Source organism: Aulostomus chinensis, chromosome 16 (assembly GCF_037954235.1).
Source record: "Aulostomus chinensis isolate RoL2024-O1b breed Wild chromosome 16, RoL_Achi_v1.0, whole genome shotgun sequence".
NCBI lineage: Eukaryota > Metazoa > Chordata > Actinopteri > Syngnathiformes > Aulostomidae > Aulostomus > Aulostomus chinensis.
The window spans coordinates 6,720,469-6,741,903 of NC_141335.1; the positions used below are offsets into that span (position 1 = coordinate 6,720,469).

Genomic DNA, 21,435 nt, shown 5'->3' on the forward strand with positions numbered 1-21,435 from the left:
GTTAACCACCGTAACCCACAAGATTCCAACTGTTTCAGCCGCTCTGACAGGCACATCTGAAGGATTCAGTGTATTTCTTTATTTTGTTTGGCACGAACTGGACTGACAAAGATATCCTCTCATGAATTAAACAGCTGCAGTGGTGAGCCTTGTGCAGACGGAGATCTTTGACTGTTCACATTTATGTTCAGGGAGGTTTAATGGCCTCCCCTATCAGGTTTTTGGTTTGTTTTTGAGAAGGGGCGCTTCAGGGTGCTTGACTCAGGCGATTTTACTGTATATCACGTTAGAAGTTTTGCTCCTGTCTGAAATATTTGGTGTCACTCATGCCCACATCTATGGAACGCCGGTATCGGCAAGAAATACAAACGAACTCATTTCCGAATGAGCAACTGAACTAGAGAGGGAGAAACACAGAATAATTCAAAGACAAATGAACACATGTGCATGGGCATGGGGCTATCAACACTCTGAAGGACCCCTGGAGTCTTAGCAAAAATTATTTAATTTCACTTTCATTTAAATGATCGTGGAATGAGAAGCATTTTCCCCCTTAGCAATCTGCTAAAGCATTGTTATTCTTACCTTTAAATATGTTTTAATATTTATTAGCAATATAGCTTTATTGTATCTCTAAAAATTAAAAATGTATACGTTTCTAAATCACAAATCTGTTTTTTTTTTCTCGTGTGGTAAATTCCTAGTCATTTTCTTGTGACTTTTTTGCCCATTTCTTGATTATAAGAATATAATAAAACAAAACAAACAATGAAACACTTAGAAACAGCTTGCAAGAAATATATAATTATCTACTGATTTTTTTTTCCTCAAAAGACTACATCATCAGTGATGGGCAAGTTTTATTTTTTTTCTTCTGTTTAAAGTTAGGGAAATGTGTCTGACAGTTCATCCAAATATGCTGGTCCATACTGATGAAAACCACATCACATTGGGGTCTGCGTCTTATAAAACGTGAATTTGGTGGTCCAGAGCACAGCAAACTTTCAAATGTTCTGATCCAGGTGACTCAGTAGAGTATGGTATCTGACACGCATTTTTTTTGGGGGGGGGGGGGGTCAACCTCTAACCTATTTTAACAGAAATAAGTCTCAGACAAAGCAGCAGCACATACACCCATCCAGTCAACACTTTCTTTGTTTCGCTTTCCTTACTCATTACCTGAGCCCGGCTTCGTTGCAGGATAATGACTTATTTCTGAGGCTGTCTCATGAAATACAATATGACGCGACCTGTCTGTCTCCCTCAGTGACGCTCCTTTGTGCACAGTAGGTGGGATGTGCTGCTCGGTGTTGACTCAGACAGACAGAGCTCCCCCTGGCGGCAGCTCGCCGGAACTACCCCAGGTTATGACTGAGAGAGGGAGGAAAATGGGTGGACGGAAAGTCCCCGTGTGGAAATCCCCTTGAGTTGGGCTTTTTCCTTTTTTTTTTTTTTTTTTTTTTTTAAAAAAAGCTAACGTTAGCGGGGACGTGTGTACACATTTGAAAGGCTTCGCAAACTGCGAGGACTCCTAAATAGGTGTGATAGGGAAGGAAAGAGAAGGTTGAATGGCGCCGAGGACCGCTGCGGTGAGGCTGAGTGAAGTGGCTCAGAGAGGACTAGCCTGAGCATCCAGAAGGGCTTTGATATTACTCCGACATATTACACAGGTAAGACCCCCGTCCTCCCTCCCTGTACCTCCCCCCCATGTGGACAGCGTCTCACATCCAGGGGAGGGAGGGGGAGGAGGGAGGTGAGACTTTGTCGGCACATCTCGTTCAGGCCTCGGTCGTGTTTCTGGGGACACGGAGGAAGCTTGAAGCCTGCTCACGACAGTGGCGTTGACAGCCATTGTTTACAAAGACGTCACCCTCGAGCGGATTACGGGGCAAATGCAGCGTCGGTGCGGCTACTTTGTGTCTATACCAGCTGTGTGAGATGCTGCTACATTGTTTCAAAGGTAGTTGTCATTGGAATTACGTCAGCCTTTAACGTCAGCAAAGTCTCCTTTTATTGTGTGTGTTGTTGTTGTTGTTTTTTTGGTATGTGTGTGTGTGTGCGTGTATGTGTAGCCAGCCATCCTAAACCGCAGCGTCTGTCTACCAGAACCCACCGAACAGCTCCTAATGATCGCTGTTAACATGGTCACTGGCTGCCAGGTGTGTGTTGTCTGCTCCCTCATGTGACCGTGGAGCCTTGTGTAGCTCGGCCTAGCGTGTTGTTGCACCTGCTGCTGTTTGGCTGCTGGAGCCACAGAGGCCACTGGAAGCTTGAAGGTGCAGCATAATAACAAGTTTAACCGTTTTTGTTGTTGTTGTTGTTTTTAACCGGTTGATAAACGTCAAATATGAAGCTGCTGTCTGAAGTTCGGAAGTCAGACAAACTCTTGGCCTATGTGCTGACCAACGCTTCACTAATGTGAGCTGAGAAAGTGCTGACACTCGTTTTGGGGCTGGAATTCTCTTGAAACTGCAAAGACTCAGTTCAGTACTCTGATAGCTTGTTCAGGTATCTGTGCATGAGTGTGTCTTTTCTGATAACTTCTGACTTGTACTCCTTACATTTTAACATGAACGTCTGTACTTTCTAAGCTTTATATTAAAAAAAAAGGCTTAGGTTTTAAGTAGTAGTACAAACAAAAACAAATGTAATGCAGTAAGAACCATGCACTACACATTGGATACTTTATTTTCTGTAGTATCTGTCGTCTTTTTTTAAGTCCTGTGCGTTTGAAAATCAGTCAGGACAGTATAAAAGTACTTTTTACTTCTGTATTTCTATTACCTGAGTATTTTTGACTCAGTGCGTCCTGGATTATTTTAGTTCACACAAGTATCTGTCCTTCTATTTGAATAAGGAAGGCGTGTAGGTTTGCCACCTGTCAGCTGTCTTATCCTGAAGCCTTGGAAGTCCTGAATGCAATAACAAATGACCTAAATTGTATCTAAACCCACATTAAGAACTTCTCACCTACTCTTGCGCATTACGCTGAATATTTGTCCTTTTTACCAGCATATTTACGTTACCGACCTGGAAAGAGAACTAGTGTAAAAAAAAAAAAAAAATTGTAATATATTTTTAATTTTTTTTTTTTTAAGATTGAGGTTATCGCTTGAAGTCATATTTCCTGGACCTATTATGCAGTATTTGTTGCCTAAATAATTTATATCTCCCCTTAATTTATTTTATTATGTATATTTTTATTGTAGATGTGCAGAGTTGAACCGAGCTAAAGGAATCTTGATGAGCAAATGACAAACTTTAACTAGTTTGGTAGTTAACTTTGATCACTTTTTTTACAGACCAGTTTAGTTTTTACTCAGATTGTTCAGAGATATAATAGTAAGTTAATTTGTTTTTATTTTATTAAAGAGTTTTAACAGTGATTACGAAGCACTCAGGGAACAATGATTTGATCAAAATTAGCCCACAACATCCACAAAAAACAAAAACAACGATCTCTTGCTAGTGTTCCAGGAAGAACACGATCAAGGATTTAAAATTTGACCCAGATCACCTTTTGAAGCACTTGGTTCTTTTAAAGATCCATCAATCTCTGTTACTTTTTCTTTTCTTTTTTTTTTGTTGAGATATCTTGCTAACAGACAAACACTGGTGATCACATTACCCCTTTGGGGACTATTTCTTACACAAAACTGAAAACAGTATCAGTCTTTTGGTTCCAGGATGCAATTCTTGTCCTGCCACCACCACTGAAAAATGGTCCCAGTTTTACTTATGTGCTTTGATGTAGTAATGCAGTTTTGGCCTCCATAGTGGAGTGTAAATGGAAGAGGCCTTGGGGCAGTCAGTATGACCTTCCCAGCAGCCTGACCTTCACCTCAAGTCTGCTGTTGGAAGGCTTTGAGCTCAGTGGGATGCCCTGTCTGGGGGAAACTCTCAAAACCTATCAAGACTAAAAGAAGAATTAAAAGAACAAATACAAAAGCTTCTTTGTGGGTTTTTATTCAATTTGCCCATAGAATCTCCAGTGAAAAAGCACCAGACAGAATTTACAGCGGGTGGTTTCCGCAGCAAACTGCAAAAAAAAAAAGATGTCTCAATTAATAAGGAAGGGAAAGTCTCCCATCAGACCGTTCTACTGTGAAATAACATAAGTTCTCACCTTCTCTCCATCCAGTTTCCACATTGTTCCATCATCGGCGGTTGGTGTCTCCTCCTCTTCCTCCTCGTTCCTCCCCACTTTCCATTCGCCTGGCCACCCATCCACGATGTCGCAGGGTCAGAACTTCCTCCCCAAATTCCTGTTTGTCTCCAATCTGCTGAAGGCAGTTAAGATTCGTCAGCGAGTACCCAACGATGTGGTGAAGCCGGCTGCCAGCGGCGGACTGATGCACCACCTGCGGGGTATGCACCGGTACACGCTGGAGATGATTGCCATGAACCACTTCCCGCAGGCCTTCAGGGAAGTGGTGCAAGCCGCCATCTTAGACCGAGCCATGCAGGCCTCCTTGGAGCAGGAGAAGAAGCTTAACTGGTGTCGGGAGGTGAAGAAGATGGTTCCCTTGCGTACCAATGGTGAGCCTCTTGAGGAACTCTCCAGTTAAACCATTTTTTTCACTTGTAGATGTATATGGAGTTGGGAGTTTTTTGGTTAAGTTTTTGGATTTTAAATCAAATGATGAGAGTTGTTTTTGTTTTGTTTTTTGGCTTAAACTTCACCCTTAAAAAGTGTTCTGCCTCTTAAGGGATCTTGAGCTTGTTTTTTTCCCTCCTTTGATACATTTTTGTGAGTCCAGACATCCTGATTTTGTTTCATTTCAGTGTGTATTTATGAGTCAGGGTGATTTGTTATTTAAATTCTCAGATCGCATTACTCACAAGCAGGGTTACGGTAAATGACATCAATGAAAGGATACGGGTTCCACTTTCACATACACTCATTTAGCAGCAGCAGCAGCAGCAGCAGCCCCCTTTTGGTTTTAGGATGAGTTCAGTCAGCCTATTGCTAATTCATGTTTTCTGTTACGTGAATTTTGTAACATGGGAACATCCCAGGGTAGGTAAAATTCCGACATGGTTCGAAGTACCTCTGATCACCACTGCTGCACGGGGAAATTCACTGGCGTCACATGCAGGACTGTTGTTTACTCTTGATGGTGCTTCAGCCTTTCATTTACCTCAAACACGTATGGTTCCATGTGTTTTCTGTTTCAGTGCGTGTGCATATCTAGTGTGAATTTCCACAAATCATTAATAGATTTACACCTGGTTTCCACCAGCCTGCTGATGATGCAGGTCGCTTTTTTTGTGACTGTCGCAGTTCACTATGTCTACATCAAACTTGTACTCATACTCAACCGCTGGCCTTCTAAAACTATATTGTGGGATATCAAACACATCTGGTGTTTGGGTGTGTGTGTGTGTGTGTTTGCACTTAACTATATTTTTAGATGAGGGGAAAAAGCCAGTCTTTGAAGGGAAACATCAGCAATAGCATTAGCAGAAGAAGGAAGTGGAAATCAAGCTGATTTGTCTTAAACATGTGAGTTTCCAGAAGAAATAGGCTCTTTCTTTCTTTCTGTCTCAAAGGAAAGCGTTAGCCATGACAATCCTCTATTGATCTAATCTCAGAATTTACTTCTGCAGTTACTGGATGGATGAGGAACTCTGAAATTAATAAATCAGTCACTTCAATTTCTGATCCTCCTAGACACACTTCCTCTTTAGAAAGACCCTGAATTGATGACCGAATTTTGTTGCTTTGTTGCCAGTAACAGGGAAGGAATTTCCGGGTGATGATTTCATAAAGATGAGATAGAATTCAGAGCTGGTGTGTCTAACTCTGAAGGACCCAGACGTGACTTTGAGCAGAGGACGTGCAACACACAGCCACACTGACTGCTGCTGAGTCACTGGAGCTCAGCACACACACAAGAAACACACACACAGACACACACACACAAAACACACAACACATCGAGTAAAAGGGGGAGAGAACATGAGAGAATAGATGTCCATCAGAGCAGGTCAAGCTTCTTGGATCTATGTGAATTTACTGGCAATTACAACCACTCAGCTCATTTCAATAATCCCAAAACACACCATCATTCTCAGGCCAGATGTAGAAACACAGCTGACCACCATAAAAGGTCTCACAAGACATCCACTCCCTAGAAAATAAAAATTAACAGGCCAATATCCGGAGTCCCAGTCCATGCAAATTTTCCATCCAGTGAAGAAAAGCGGTATTGATATTCACTGCGTCTGCTGTCTCAAATGTCCGGGATTCATCTGTGGGTTTTTCCCAAACAGCATCCCATGTCTGTCATGTGTCCCCAACAGGCAGGATTTGTTCAGCTATTATATGTTGACAATACATGATAGCGTAGAAGACTCTGCACAGTGTTCTTTCTTTTAAATACATATTTCGGGTTCTTCTTCTTCTTCTCGATGATTTGTTATCCCGATTATTTGCTATTAAACATACAGGGGAAAATTTGTGACACGAACTTAAAGAAATGCTCCAACTTTCTGGTAAATATGGTTATTTTTCCTCCTCCTCAGAGCCTGATGAGGCAATAGATAGGTTCCTCTTCTCTGCATGTGCCTTCAGACACCTGCTGGCCGCTGGGGTCAAAAAGGTTCTCTGGTCCAAATAGATCAGGTCCAGGATTTTGGTTTGAAAGTTGGCCACGATCAGCTGTAGCAGTTGCTCCTCTCGTCATTAACAAACTTTTTGTTTTTGTGGCCGATGTTATCGTGGGGCTTTCGAGGTGCTGTGTCAAATCTTTGCACCCAGTAAGTTTGTATTAATGCAGGCAAAGACTGTTTTGGAGGAGAGTAATGACATGTGACAGAGGTATGCTAACCTACCCATCAACTACAATTCTTTGCGCTAAGCTAGCTGGCAGTCAGCCAGTCTCTTTGGGTCTCTCATGGCTCTGAGGAAGACGGCTAATAAGTTTATTTACCAAAAAGTTGCTGTGTTCCTTTAAAGCGTCACTGAAAAGCACAGCATGTTAAACTTGTGGTGTCATCTGGATGACAACCAGATCAGGATTAGTCTGGTTGTCCTCTGGTGTGTTTTCAGGAAGTATCCCAGCTTACCAAGAGGAAGTCTCTATATTTAGACTGATGGGACCATCTTTCATCTTTAGTTGTCAGGCAGCTCAATTCAGGTTAGAAGCCTCTGTGTTATTGTGCCCAAGAGCAACTGCTTATACATACTAGTACCTGTTCTTGTATGCTTGTGTGTATATATCTCTGTTGACGAGGCCTTTTCACACTAGAGAGCTGCGCATTTTATGTTTTTGTTGAGGGTGATGCAAGAGAGCCGAAACAGAACAGCAGCTAGCTCGTCTGACATAGAGGCAGATGGCTTTTTTCCTCATTGTACAATGACTTGGTAACTGATTACAAGTGAATCTTGCACTGCAGTCACCTCTTACAAATCATATGATGTTGAGAAATCTGGTCACAGTTGAGCTTATGGAAGACTGGATGTATGTCTTTTTGTAAAACAGAGTAACTTGGAAAAAGACCAAGGCACATTGTCAAGTGAAGAAGTAGTGATGTGGTGAAGTCGCTATTGTGTGGGCAAAGGAAACACAAAATTGGGCAATGAATAATTAGTTAGTCCTTAACCACAGTTGGTTGGTAAATTAACTGCGTGTATGTAGCAGTTTTGTAAAACATCAACCACTCAAATCACTTCTACAACACTTCCCATACACCTTCATACATTGTACTTTGAATGGATTATGTATAATTGATTAAAAAGATGTAAATCAAATGAAATATTACAAAACTCTTACAAGGCTAAACAATTGGAAACACTTAGAATAATCCCTGGCGACAGAGTGCATTAGCCTTTTCATGGAGTACCGGTAATCTGTTTCCAAAGGACTTTGTTTTAAAAAACTGCCCCACTAAAGAGCAGCTGTTGTATGAGGTCTTCCTTCACCCTCTGATGTTATTTTTTTTTACCTTAAATAACTGAGTTAGTTTGTGATACTAACTTCAGCTGCACAAAGGTCAGCTTTTCTCATGTCTACAGTCTGCAATTTTCACTTTGATTGAAAGGTGTGTAGGCTCCAGGTGTATTTGTACTGCCAGGTAAGCCTTAGTGTACAAAAGAGGAGAGATTGTGATCACAATGCCTTAGTGCATGCGTGCTCATTTTATCTCTGTGTTCATTAATAACAGGCTCCATCGGCTGTTAATAGCAGTTGTCAAAAAGATAACATTCCATCCTGTCCAAGCCACGCCTCTGTGGAAAGTCCTAGACCAGCTGAGTCGCGCTGATGAGTTGGGATCACAGGAGGGGAACACACACATACACAAAAGGCAGAAGTTAGCTCAGGGAAATTCCTGTGTTTAGTGTGGCAACAGGGTATTTCAGAGCTACTCACATTCGTAAACATGGCTCGGCTCTCCTGTTTCACAATGAGAAAAAGACCCAATGCCGCCATCGGAGACTCAATAAAATTACTGGATTTTTTTTGTTTTTTCATGCCCTCAAGCACACCAACTCTATTTCTCTGGGAAGTCTGTGGATAGAGGATGCAGTTTTCTTTGACATTAGACAAGGCAATAAATTGTTGAGAAAATGAAGGCATATTATTGCATTTTTCAAATACATATTTCAGTTTAAAAAATGAGAAGCTGGGTAGAATCTGAGCTGTGTGTGTGTGTGTGTGTGTGTGTGTGTGTGTGTGTGTGAGAGAGAGAGAGCACTGTCAGACATGTGAGGGTCATATAATAGGCTTCACACAATCAACCCGACAGCTTGGAAATCCCCAGACTCCTGTTACGCATGTGTATGTGTGCACAATGCAAGTGACTGTGTGTATTTGTGCACATACCGTGTGTGCGTATGTGTTTGTATGTGTCTCTGCACAGTTTTGGAAGTTTGTATCTTCTACAAATTTAACTACCTGCAGTAAAAATATAGTGTTTGTTTACTTGCTTGTTCTGCGTGTTTCTGTAGGAGATGGAAACTGTTTGCTCCACGCTGCCTCCCAGTACATGCTGGGTGTACAGGACACAGACTTGGTGCTTCGGAAGGCCCTCCATGGTGTGTTGAAAGAGACAGACACTGGCGTCTTTCGGGCACGATTCCAGGCAGAGCTGGTCCAGTCCCAGGAGTTCACCCAGACCGGACTCAGATACACCACCACGGTAAGAAGTATAGACAAGAAATGAAGAGATATCCTCAGATGGTTTTTGTATTTTTTTTTTGTTTTTGTAGAATTACATCTCTCTGTTTAAACCACAATGTGCTGAAAATATAACTCAACAAACAAATATTCATAACTTAATGTCCCAACTTGTGTGTATCTGTGTGTGTGCGTGTGTGTGTGTGCTGTTCAAGAACTGGGAGGAGGAGTGGGAAAAGATCGTAAAGATGGCATCTCCAGTCTCCAGTAGCAACGGCCTCCAGTTTGACTCTCTGGAGGACATTCATATCTTCATCCTCTCCAACATTCTCCGCAGACCCATCATCGTCATTGCAGGTACTAAATTTTAATCATCCTAAAGTATCTTTATGGCTCCTTATCAGCCATCAAAGACTCTCTGGTCTTGTATCAGCATGGCGTCTTAGCCACGTTGCTCAACATTTTTCTGTTAGATGATTTGAAGTCCCGTGTGACTTCACGAGCAATAGTGGATATTGTGCTTTTAGAACTGTAAAGAAAGGCATTGGTCATGAGCATGCAAATAATTAATCCAGAAAATATTGACTGAAAACATATTGAACTTTTTTGTGGATTACTATCTTTTAAATCAGTTGTAATTGTGCTGTTCTTTACACAGACCAGGTGGTCAGGAGTATGAAATCTGGCTCCTCCATCTCTCCTCTGAACGTGGGGGGGATTTATCTACCACTACACTGGCCGCCCACTGAATGCTACAAATACCCAATAGTGCTCGGCTACGACTCCCAGCACTTTGCACCCCTCATCACCATCAAAGACAGTGGTCCAGGTGAGAAACTCTAAGGTGTTAAGTCAGATAAAGTGAAAGACAGGAAGGCCTGGTATGAGATTGCTCATGTTTTTATTTTTGCGTGACATCTTAATCTGAATTTCCTAGAGATCCGAGCTGTACCGCTGATTAACCCAGGACGGGGTGGATTTGAGGAGCTTAAGGTTCATTTCCTGATGGAGAAGGAACAGCAACAGAAAGAGAGACTTCTTAAAGACTACCTGCTACTGATCGAGATCCCCGTCATAGGCTTGGGCTATGATGCCACACGGATCATCAATGCTGCACGGTGGGCAAAATTGAGAAGACAAAAATAAATGAAAAACACAAATTGCAGTCATTGGGCTGTTCTGCACTGTCTGGAAAATTCCAGTGCAAAAGTTAGTGGTACTGCAATCAATATTTTTAAATGAATTATTTGGCTTTTTGATTTAGGGGAAAGGAAATGATTAAAATAATCATTACGGTAAATGATTTTGAGGAAAGGTTATTAAACACAACCTATTATCAAAAGCCATTTTTCATGTCTTTAAACATGTCTGGAGGGGATCTTTAAGGTTTTGATCACAAAAACCAAAATATACTGAAAATACAATTTTGAACCAAACACTGATGACAGTAATTATTTATAAAAAGAATAAACCATAACAATGCTCTTATGGAAGAACCACACTGTGTCTATGTCCAAAGGCTGGATGAGGGCAACCTCCCTGAAGACATGAACCTTATGGAGGACTACCTGCAGCTGGTCAACCATGAGTACCAGCGCTGGCAGGAAGACAAGGAGCAAGCATGGGCTGCTCAGCCACAACGCCCACCTCCCTTCTCTGTCTCCCAGCTCTCCCTCATCGAGATCCGCTGTGCCACACCGCGATGCACCTTCTATGTGTCTGTGGACACACAGCCTCATTGCCATGAATGCTTTGAGAAGCGACAGGCTACGACCGGTGGAGGAGCCAGGATAGAGGGGGTGGTGCAGACCAAGGGAGGAGGGGTTCAAGGTGGGGTAGGAGTGATAGGTGGATCAGAGACTCAGGTGAGCTCCAGAGGAGCACGAAGCAGTAGTCCCCCATCTTCTTCATCTGGGAGAGGGGTAGTTCTATCCAGTCCCCGATCGGCCCCACCTACAGCCCCCAGCCTCAGCCTGTACAGTGAAACTCATGCCATGAAGTGCAAGACACCTGGGTGCCTCTTCACCCTAAGTGTGGAGCATGATGGACTTTGTGAGCGCTGTTTCAACTCCAGGCAGAACCACGGACCCCCTGGAGCTGGAACGGCTGCCACAGGACTCCCAAGCCCCAATGGGGGGCCTATTGCCCCTCACCCGGCACAGGGCTCTGGCTGGACCCAGTGGGGGGGCTGCGAGGCAGAGACAGAGCGCTGCAGCATGTGCAGACAGGAGGTATTCAGGATATTCAATGGCCTGTGTCCACCGTGCATGCAGAGACAGCAGGCTCCAGAGAGGGGAGAGCCACATCAAAACAACCCTAGAACTGAGGCCTCTTCTTCAGCTTGGAACCAGCCCAGGGACCCTGAAAGGCCGTGCCTCACCCTCACCCCAGGGCACACCTCAGCCTGGCAGGCCCCTCTGGCCCGGCCATGTAAAAGATCTGGCTGCCAGTTCTTTGGGACGCCAGAGAAATTGGGTTTCTGCACTATTTGCTACGTAGACTATCAAACCAACCACCGTAAGTTCTTAACCTAAACTGGATCACTTCTGTCATGTTGCAGGTTTTTATGATGTAAAATAATCTTATTAAGGGCATTTTGTGAAGTCTTTCAGCTTTTTCTTCTTTGCGGCAGTTGTTTAGTATTTCATTGGTTTTCTATCTTTCTTATTTAGTTTTTTTCAAACAGTTGAATATACCCCCCAGTTTTCATGCTAACTCAGGAATTCAAATCCTATTGAAAATTGCTTATATTGGTCAATCTTGGTGCTTCCAGATCTGACCCCTCCCCCTGCTCCAGTCCAGAGCCGGCATGGTGTAGAGGCAGGCTTCCAGAATGCCACGCGATGTCGTGGACCTGGTTGCGGTGCAGTTGGCAAAGCGATGCTGGAGGGCTACTGCGACAAGTGTTATGTCAAAGAGCAAAGTGCACGGCTTAACCAAGTGGCACATCGCACACCACACTCCCCTCCTCTGGTGATGGTAGGAGTCCGTCACTGCCTCTTAACTACATTATCCTTGTTATCTGTGCTCTTATCTTATCCTTTCCATTTCAATTTACCTTTTTTCATCTTTCTCTTTGCTCCTTTCTCAACAAAAGCGTGACCGAGCTGCCAAACCCAGATCTACTCAGCAATCCCAGACCCAGACCCAGACTCAGTGCCGGCGGAGTGGCTGCAGTAATGTGTCCCCGGGTTGCACAGACCTCTGTCCAGAGTGCCACACACGTGGCCAAGGCAGAGAAGCAGGCAGGCGGGCGCAGGCGCCCAAAGAGAAGTCTAAGCAGCGGTGCCGGACGCAGGGCTGCGACCATTACGCCAACCAAGAGAAACAGGGCTACTGCAACGAGTGTGACCACTTCAAACAGATTTACCGCGGCTGATCACATGCGCACCCATGCATCAACAACGATGACACATCGCTAACATGCTAGAGCCGCCGCCCTACCATGGGCAACCCATGCCAGTCAATGCACCTCTGATACTAACTAACCAACTAACTAACTAGCTAGTGACTAACTAGTAACCTTATGGCCTGAAAATCAAACCCCCCATGTAGAATGTGAAGAGTGAGTGTGTGTACGTGGGGGGAGTGTGCGTGCTTGTGTGCGTGCGTGCTTGTGTGCGTGCGTGCGGGTGTGTGTGTGCGCGTGCCTGTGTGGGTGTGTGCGTTCGCAGTAGACATGGCCTCCAGAATACCTCTTTGTGCAATTATTATCATCTGACGTGCTGTGTGTACTTACACGGTGAGAGGTTTGGCTACATGTCAGAGCAACTGACTTAACTCTTGTGTACAATATGTATTTAGAGGTACGTGGTGAATCGTGCCGGACAAAATGATTGTATGTTGACATAACAAGAAGCATCTGACATTGCTTTCTAGACCACAGCCAAGGATTTTTACCCCCGTCTGTCTGTCTGTCTGTCTAAACCCATCTGTGTATTGGTCTGCCTGTCTGTCTAGCATTTGTTCTGCAGAGCGAGGAATGCAGTAGTTGAGGATGCCCTGCACCTAATCTGTGGAATGCAAAAATGAGGTAAATGAAGTGCTTGAAATGAAACTAATTAGTGCTAAACTCTGGTTAGCTTAGTTCCCCAACATAATTTATGTCCTCCAAAAATAAGACTCTACCAAAAAGGCTCTTACAATCAGTATTGTAAAATTATAAATCATTAGTTTTCTTCCATTTTTCGGTGTTCCAGTTTTTATATTCTGAAGGAAATTAAGCGTAGTATTCTATATTAACATCACAATTTGCTTGATATGATAATGTGTCTAAACAGTGCGAGACAGACAGGGCAGGCCCCTGCTGGTTTTGGTGCTACATGTACAGAAATACAAGCCTCTCCATTGTAGCCAACACGCTGGCGTTGTCAGCAGACAGAAGACGGAGAACACAGTGGAGACAGCACTCCTTTTTCTCTTCCTCCCTTCCGTCCTATTAGTTCCCCTTTTTCTCCTCCAAAACAGATCTGTTGCCTTGGACATTGTTTTCCTGTTTACTGACCACTTAAGCACCTAGAAACCCACATGGAAACACATGCACACACAAATGTAGTAGCTCCAGCCTTGTTAAAAGGGGATTGCCAACAATAGAACTGAGAACATAATGACAGGTGAAGTCTTGACTGGAACATTATCCACACATGCACACATAAATACAGCTCTCTGAGATTGTTTGCGCCCAACCCCAGCCAGAGGTGATGTGTCAGTAAACAAACCAGACATGCATTCCTCCCCCCCCCCCCCCCCCCCCCCAAACTGGATGTGCCAAGGCGACTAATATCAAAACTTCAGAGAGCAATCCTATCGCCTGCTTTGGCCAATCTTGTTTATCTGAATGTGTTTGTGCTGCTGCTGCAACAGCGCACTATTGGGGCTGATCCTCGATAAGTTTTGCCTTTAAGAAAGAAGTGATTGAAATTTTATGGACCAGAGGGGCCTGATCAGTGATACTGGATCAGTGGTCCCACATAAAATGCTTTGTGAATATGGATCTTGGTCCATATTGTAGGACCTTCCAACCCAATGCCTCATCTCCAACACACACAAAAAGCGCACACGTGTGCGTCTGGAATACACAAAACTGACATTCCTGTTTTATTTTTTTATTTGTTTGGGGATTTTTTTAATGTATTTTAATATATTTGGTTTTGTTTCTGCCAAAAAAAAAAAAAATTACATGTGCCATCAATCGCCAAACAGTTGTTGTTACCTCCTTAAAAATGGCCAGCCTGCACCATTCTGAACTAGAGTGCCACAGATAGACATCTCCAGTGCTGTTCAACTACAGACTAGAGCTTATCGGGCTCTTGCATGTGGAAAATCCCCAAATGTGCACCATCTTTTCATGAGTTCTTTTATCCAAGTACAAAGAAACATTAATTTACTGATAAAACTCCAGTGTACAACATTTGTCAGACTAAATCAGTTTAACTGGAACGTTATCCCCCCATTGCTCTGCTGAAGTTCTTCACCGATAACAGCAGATGTCCATCTGTGGCCGTAGTTAGAAGAGCATAGACAAACAGGCTCTCGGCCTGCCTTTTCATTCAACTGTATCTAAAGCTGTCGGGCCGGCCCACATGTTGACGGCCTGTACGTAGATCTCTGTGTGCTTTAATCACCTCTAGACAAACCTTAATCAATTAAAGGCCAATTAGTGGTCAACTCATTAAGACTCCGTAACGAGGTTCCGGGGTTCTGACTGAGTTTGGCTGAGAGAGGAGATCACAGAAGTTGCACATGACTTGTCTAAGCTGCTGAGGCATTTAGGAATGGTACTCCGACTTGCTTAGGGACATTCCAACAATAGGAAGAGCATTTGCTTAAGAGCAGAAGGTGTAACAAAACATGCAAACGGTGTGGAAGTTTCTTTGTGTGACCTTTCGACAGTAGAGTATTGTATGAAAAAAAAAAAGCCTGGTTTTATTTGTTAAGTATTTATTCATATCAAGTTATCTGTATTGTGTGATTCAATAATTATTTATATGTTGTCCTGAAATGAATTATTTTTATTAAGAAATCTTGAATCTGCCTACTGTGGTTTTTGCCTATGCAGTGCTTGGGTGTTGTGTGCTTGCGCCGTAACAGTTTATGCCAACCAAACATGTGCTGTCCTAGACACATCTGCACATGTTTGCGTGTGTGTGTGTGTGTGTGTGTGTGTGAAGATTTCAACATTACACTCTTGTTACAACATTACTTCTCTCATCTGAGCTGTGTTGCCCAACGCTGCTGCTCACCATGTGAATTCTCCTCCAGTGAAGGAAGCACAGTGGGTGCTGCAAAAGCCATCAGAAAACTAAGACCTGTTTACATGCTGCTCAACTGGGTTAGCTTGTTCTTGTCTGCTCCCCACCTCATGTTCTTATTTTTACTCCCTCTGCCAAGGAGGTAATGTTTTGGATGGTGTTTGTTTTTCTGTCTGTCAGCAGGACTATGCAAAATCTCTGAGGCCAATTTTCACCAAACTTGGTGGAGGGATAGAGTACAGGCCAAGGAAGAAGCCTCTTCCTTTCACACCCACTCACTTTTTTACATTTTGATGTATTCCTCCTCGTACTTTGACAAGATCAGTCTCAAATTTGGTTAGAAACACCTCAAGAACCTAGTGGTGGGTTACAACAAAGTTTTTATTAAGCAGCAAGGCAGCCAATCTGGCCATAGAACAGGAAACTGGTCCCCACTTTGTTAGAATTCCTCCAAAACCACACTTATTTGATGAGACATCTACAAACTGAATTTAAGTCATCGGCGGAGCATCACCTAATGGTTACATGAAGTAAGCCTGACACAACAAAGATATAATTTACATCAAACTTTCCAAGTTTTCTTCACATCAACATCAATATGTGTTGTCTACCACTGCACAGTGGATGCAGGAAGAGACATTTACAACACAGGAGATGCATTTATCTGCCCCTTCATGCAAAAATCCAATTATAAGGTTAAAACCATCTTCTATCTCTTCAGAACAGCAATTCACTGCCATTTGTGCAGAGGTGCGTGGGCCCACTCCCTGCTCCTTGCAGCTTAAGTTAGGGGCAGAGAGTTAAAGTGCCGGAAGCCAAAAGTTCACTTAGGTGGAGGTATACACTCTCTTGAGTGCTTTCAAAATTCACATGATGAGGTTAGGTACTTTTTTGTTACTTTTCAGTTCTTTCCATCCACATGTTAGGGTGTCATGCTTTATAAAAGGGAAGCCCCATCCTTGTAGTGCAGTTCAATCAGGAGGAGTGGATCATGTGGTGGGAGGGGGGAGTTTGGACCAAGGGGAGATGCTACAATGACAGGTGGGGAATATGTAATAATTATGTATGGCAGAGGTGACATTTAAAAAGTGTAGGTGTGCGGTGTTGTGCGTGGGCCTCCTTGTCAGCCTCTACCAAGATTTGCAGGCCGACGAGATTTCCTGGAAATACCCCAGTATGCAAACTCTACTCAGTACGTCTCCTTTTTAAGAAAAGCATTTCACTTCTCGTGATAATTCACAGATGTGGCAAAGTAAACCCTCTCATGCAGAGAGAATTCTTTGAGATAACATGCTAGTTACAACATGTGGCTAACATAATGTGGAGGTGCAGCTAAATCATTTTCTCTATCAAATATCCTTGATAGTAATGCTGACGGTTATCTGGTAGAAATAGCAGTATCAAACAATATCCATGAAATATATACTCCCCACATCTAAGAGTATATTCTTTTCAATCACAATATAGTGATTTTATGCTACATGTAAAAAATATATAGAAAACTTATTCACTGCAATTGTAGTTTATTGTATTGTACTGCAATTGTTCCAGTATAAGTTCTGACAAAACAAAAACTAGAACTTCGGCTCTTTATATCACATGGATTTGTTGTCAACTCTTTGAGACTTTTTGGGACTATTTTCATTTCTTGTTGAAAGCTCTACTTTTGCAAAATAATCACATGATAAAATATCACAAAGTGGTCATTCTTACATTCACACCCCATCATATTTGAAAGTGATATTAACAGGGGAGCTTCTTAAAAGTAGGAATATTGAAATGTTATTATACTTCTCTATTAATTCATACAACTGCGTAATAATGTGGGATCTGCCTTTATTGACAGGCCGGAGGCAGTATTTTTCAAGGTTGTCTGTCCCTCTGTCCATCTTCTTTGAGAATGCATTATCTCAGTATCACCTTGAAGGAACTTCCTCAAAGTTGGCAGAAAACATCAGGACTGAAACACAAAACATGTTTCGACCTGGGAATGTGATATCTCAGGAACGCCTTGAGAGAATTTCGTCCAATTTAGGACAAACTGACCTACGGGAAAAAAAAAAAAAAGATTTCAATAAAGTTTGTTTCTAGAGCCCATTTAAACACTGCTCTAGCAAAAAATGTACACAGAAGAACATGTAAAATACACAAGGAGAGAAGTATGAATAAAATTAATAAGCAAAACCAATTACCAACTTAAAGTTTAAAGCATGACAATAGGTTATAAGATGCATGGACCCAAAAAAAAAGCACTGACATTTAAAAGCAGAAATTATACGAACACTTCTAATTTATAACAACTGTCGCTTTCGCAGTGACACCTCAAGTTTTTTGTTTTAGTCGTGACTGCAGACATCGAGGAGAAGTTTCTTTGTCGATCTACAGAACATGAGATGAACCTGGTCTCTCTCCCAATATTTAACAAGATGTTAAACTGAACTCTAAAATGAACAGGAAGCCAAAGAGGAAAGTTTAAGACTGGCCTGATGTGTAGTTCCAGTCAACAACCTCCTGGCAGCTGCATTCTGAACTAGATAGGAATCACTGGGGTCTTACAAAGCAAGCAGATTTCACTATACTTGAATGCGCACAACAACCGAGCCACCAAATTTTCATCAGTGCGACCCGCACGCTGTGTTTAAATTGTCACGTTAACTGTCTGTTGAAATGTCCAATCCAGATTGCCACACAATTTCTATTAATGAATGAACTTGCCAAAGTCTGACTCATTGCCGAAAACTCAAATGTTGCAAACATCAAAAGTACAGTCAAGACTCATTCGACAGGAAGTGTGTTCTCTATTGCGCAATAGGAAGAGGTTGTATCGTCTTACCCTTTTGTAAGCAACGACACATCTGAGAAAAAAAAAAACTCTCAGCGAGCGCTATCACGCTCTTTATCCTTTTACATAACGATGTCATCTAAAACTCCTGTCATTTTTCAGTCGAAATCAAGACAACTTTTACGAAAACATGTACAGCATCCAGTAAGTAAACGCACCCAAAGTTCTCAGTCAAGGTTATCTATTATGAAACTGTTAACAATGTCAGAAAGTAACGCAAATCACACAATAAGGAGTGCAGATCAGCAGCATGAAGGCAGTGCATTAATGTGGGGGAGTAGAGACAAACTGTGATGCATGATGGATGAAAGTTAAGCGGGGAATCGACTGAAACCACCAAAACTTCAAAATTGAAGTGTATTTGTCAAATTACCTTCAAGATAAGACACAGTCCCTCTCCGAGATGCATTTGAGCGATGAGATGAGGTATTTTTTTGCTTGTGATCTGTCGAGAAAACAAATGAAAATATGATTGTTCTGCTTGTTTTCTACTCAGCTGCATATTCTGTCAATTTGCTTGTATATCTTACACTGTTTTGTGGACAACACACATAATCACTCCCAGCAACTGTTTAACACTCATTCGTGACTGCCAGCTATTGGATATGAAAATATATGCATGGCATTTTAAATCTTTTGGTCTTCTTGTACTGTAGTAATCAAAATCAAGAAATCTGGGTATCATTTTAACCCTCAAGTGAAATGCGAACACCACATCAACAAACTGGTTCAATCCTCTTGGGGTTTTTTTTCAGCTTTTTTGTCAGCAGTTATTATTGGTCCAGGATTCAGAGCACCTTCAAATATCTTAGTTTTAATGTAGAAAAAAAATGGCATAGCTACCTGATCTACAAAGTTTTATACTATTTAAAATATTTCTGATAATATAGCAGGCACACAGTTTGTTTTTGTTTTTTTTTCACTATCAGCAATGTGACGTGGGAGTGACTCACTCGGTGGCACAGATACTGTAAGATGGACCTGAGTGACAAGGAGCAAAACACATCTGAGGTGAACATTGCAAACCAGTACATCAGATGATCTTTGACCTTGTATCTTACAGGAATCATTTTTTCTGTTTGTTGCTCAAGATGTTGAGCTGCAGTCACTTTTTTCTTGTCATTTCCTTATCAGCATCATTTTCTGTTGCAGTTTCTGCGTATAGATCATTAAAATATATATCTGGTTAAAGATAATCATCAAAGGAGATCTCTGTTAAGAACCACAATTACTCAGTTTTCTGGAAAATGGTGTAATTATACATTGGTTTGTTATTTCTTTTTACCAGAAACTTAAAATTGCTTGAAAAGAAACACATTCTTAGGGTAAATAAGCATCATGAATATTGATGCCATTTGTCACGCTGGTATGTCTGGTAATGAATAACTTCAACAGCTGAATTTGAGTTTTTTCAAACATTCATTTAGGAATTTATTATTAACATGAAGACAATTTAATATAGTTTGGGAAGTTACAATCGCCCTCTACACCATAATAATCACGAACATAGATAAAAAAATATAAATTTTTCCTACAGAAAATGACTACAATTCCCAGCAGCCGCCTGTGTAGGCTGTCGGTAGATGGTTGTCTCGTTTTTTTTACCCTTGTTATTTTATTGCGCTTGGCGTTCAGTTTAAAACCGGGGCGGTAAAGGAAAAATAACAAGTCACCGCCCCCGTTGACAACTCGATGTAGTAAACCAAACGCACCATGTGACGACCGTTGCTACGTTCCACAGATGCTAGTTGTTGTTGATGTGTTTAGCTTAGCATGTGCAGTAAAATAGCCCGATAATAATATTGTCAGTTGAACATAAATGAAACCATTAAACTCAGACGAGGAGGAAGCGGAGCAGCTAGGCGTTTACCAGAAAGAGCTGAGGCGTAAGTTAACCTTTTTAAATCTTACCTAGCTAAAATTGCTAACAACTTTTAGCACTAACGAGCAGCTTGTGGAAGAAAGGAAGAGTTCATTGAAAGATACAGGAGACACTACAGCGCGGCGTTAAATATTGACTTCTGAACAATAACCGAATGGTTAACTTAAGTAAAAAAAAAAACCCAAAACAACCAATGCCTGTCGTAATATCTCTATGTTCATGACATCACCGCCACCTGATGCACTGGAGCTGCTGATGCCCATTCCGGCATTCTGGAACGTGTCATTTACTGCATTCTGATAATGAATCCTTCTTAACTCAGCATTTCGCCCTCACATGAAAATAGAGGCTGACTGAGAAGGGGTTGATATAAGTGAATAAAATAATGCCTATTATTGATAAATTAGCTTATATCCTCAGTGTATGTATATAATAACATGGTTCAAATACTTGTGAAAAAGATATATACTGGAGGCAGAATGTTTTATGGGTTAACTTTTGTTGTCCAAACTGACCGGTTCAGCACCGGGGCACAGCGCTCTCTGCTGGACAAACGATGCAGGACTTCATTTTTGAATTAAACCACTTTCTTTGCCTAGAACAGGGGTGTCCAAACTGGTCCAGTAAGGGCCGGTGTGGCTGCAGGTTTTCATTCCAACCGAGCAAAAGCAACACCTGATCCAACAAATGAGCTGTGTGGACACAGCTTAGTTGATTTAAGTAGAATCAAGTGTTGCTTTTGCTCGGGTGGAATGAAAACCTGCAGCCACACCGGCCCTTACTGGACCAGTTTGGACACCCCTGGCCTAGAACAAGTATTCAACAACAAAAAGAACAAGTATGTACATCAGTTGTGTCGGCCGAGCCCTGGCCGGCACTGATATTTCAAAGATAGACTGATATGATTGATTGGACCCTACTTGAAAATCTTCCGGAAGTATTAGAACTGTCTGTGATTATGACAATGTAACTGTAGCCTTCTGTCATACTTGGAGGCAACTTTGCATCACCAGTGTACGGGTGGCAATGATAAAATTAAATATAGCTCGTTAAATATCACTCACAGGATCATAATCCACTCCCAGGATTAACAAATGGTAATGTTGGAAAGATACTAATGTCCTGTAAAAATGTATAAAATAGTGAAATAGTGCACAAATAAATGTACCTTTTAGCCAACGAGCTATCTGACATGTAAAATTACACGTACCAATTGGGTCTTGATATTAAAAAAAATATTATGGAAAGTTTAGTCATGATATATATGGATATGTTTTATGTTCTTATGTCTCATGCGATATAAACCGGAGATTGCGGTGTGCCTCTTGACCCTTGTAG

The 21,435-nt window shown here is 42.0% G+C and overlaps 2 protein-coding genes and 1 long non-coding RNA gene across 9 annotated transcripts in view; 2 read left to right on the top strand and 1 right to left on the bottom strand.

Annotated features, from left to right (window-relative positions):
* Positions 1-1,398: 1,398 nt before the first annotated feature.
* tnfaip3 (tumor necrosis factor, alpha-induced protein 3) lies at positions 1,399-15,145 on the top strand. 5 transcript variants are annotated; one of them, XM_086180816.1, is made up of 9 exons: positions 1,399-1,670; positions 4,142-4,539; positions 8,954-9,144; positions 9,338-9,479; positions 9,781-9,951; positions 10,060-10,240; positions 10,642-11,639; positions 11,896-12,101; positions 12,220-15,145. In XM_086180816.1, exons 2-9 carry the CDS (start codon positions 4,233-4,235, stop codon positions 12,499-12,501), a joined length of 2,478 nt encoding a protein of 825 aa, XP_086036942.1. In that variant the 5' UTR covers positions 1,399-1,670; positions 4,142-4,232; the 3' UTR covers positions 12,502-15,145. The 5 variants fall into 5 exon arrangements, with proteins under 5 accessions (XP_086036942.1, XP_086036943.1, XP_086036945.1 ...); XM_086180817.1 differs by lacking the exon at positions 1,399-1,670 and adding an exon at positions 1,729-1,960; XM_086180819.1 differs by lacking the exon at positions 1,399-1,670 and adding an exon at positions 2,119-2,276.
* A 1,794-nt stretch (positions 15,146-16,939) lies between these two features.
* Positions 16,940-20,544, bottom strand: LOC147247315 (uncharacterized). Its single transcript, XR_015109593.1, has 3 exons — positions 20,333-20,544; positions 18,589-18,660; positions 16,940-17,419 (listed from the first exon to the last, which is right to left on the bottom strand). It is a non-coding gene; the product is annotated as an uncharacterized LOC147247315 (long non-coding RNA).
* The window catches only part of sdccag8 (SHH signaling and ciliogenesis regulator sdccag8), a 42,917-nt gene continuing 41,391 nt past the window's right edge, over positions 19,910-21,435 (top strand). For all 3 annotated transcript variants that reach the window (XM_086181173.1, XM_086181176.1, XM_086181175.1), the window contains exon 1: positions 19,910-20,101. In XM_086181173.1, coding sequence (XP_086037299.1) covers positions 20,035-20,101 — 67 coding nt within the window. In that variant the 5' untranslated portion in view covers positions 19,910-20,034. The remainder of the gene's footprint in view (positions 20,102-21,435) is intronic.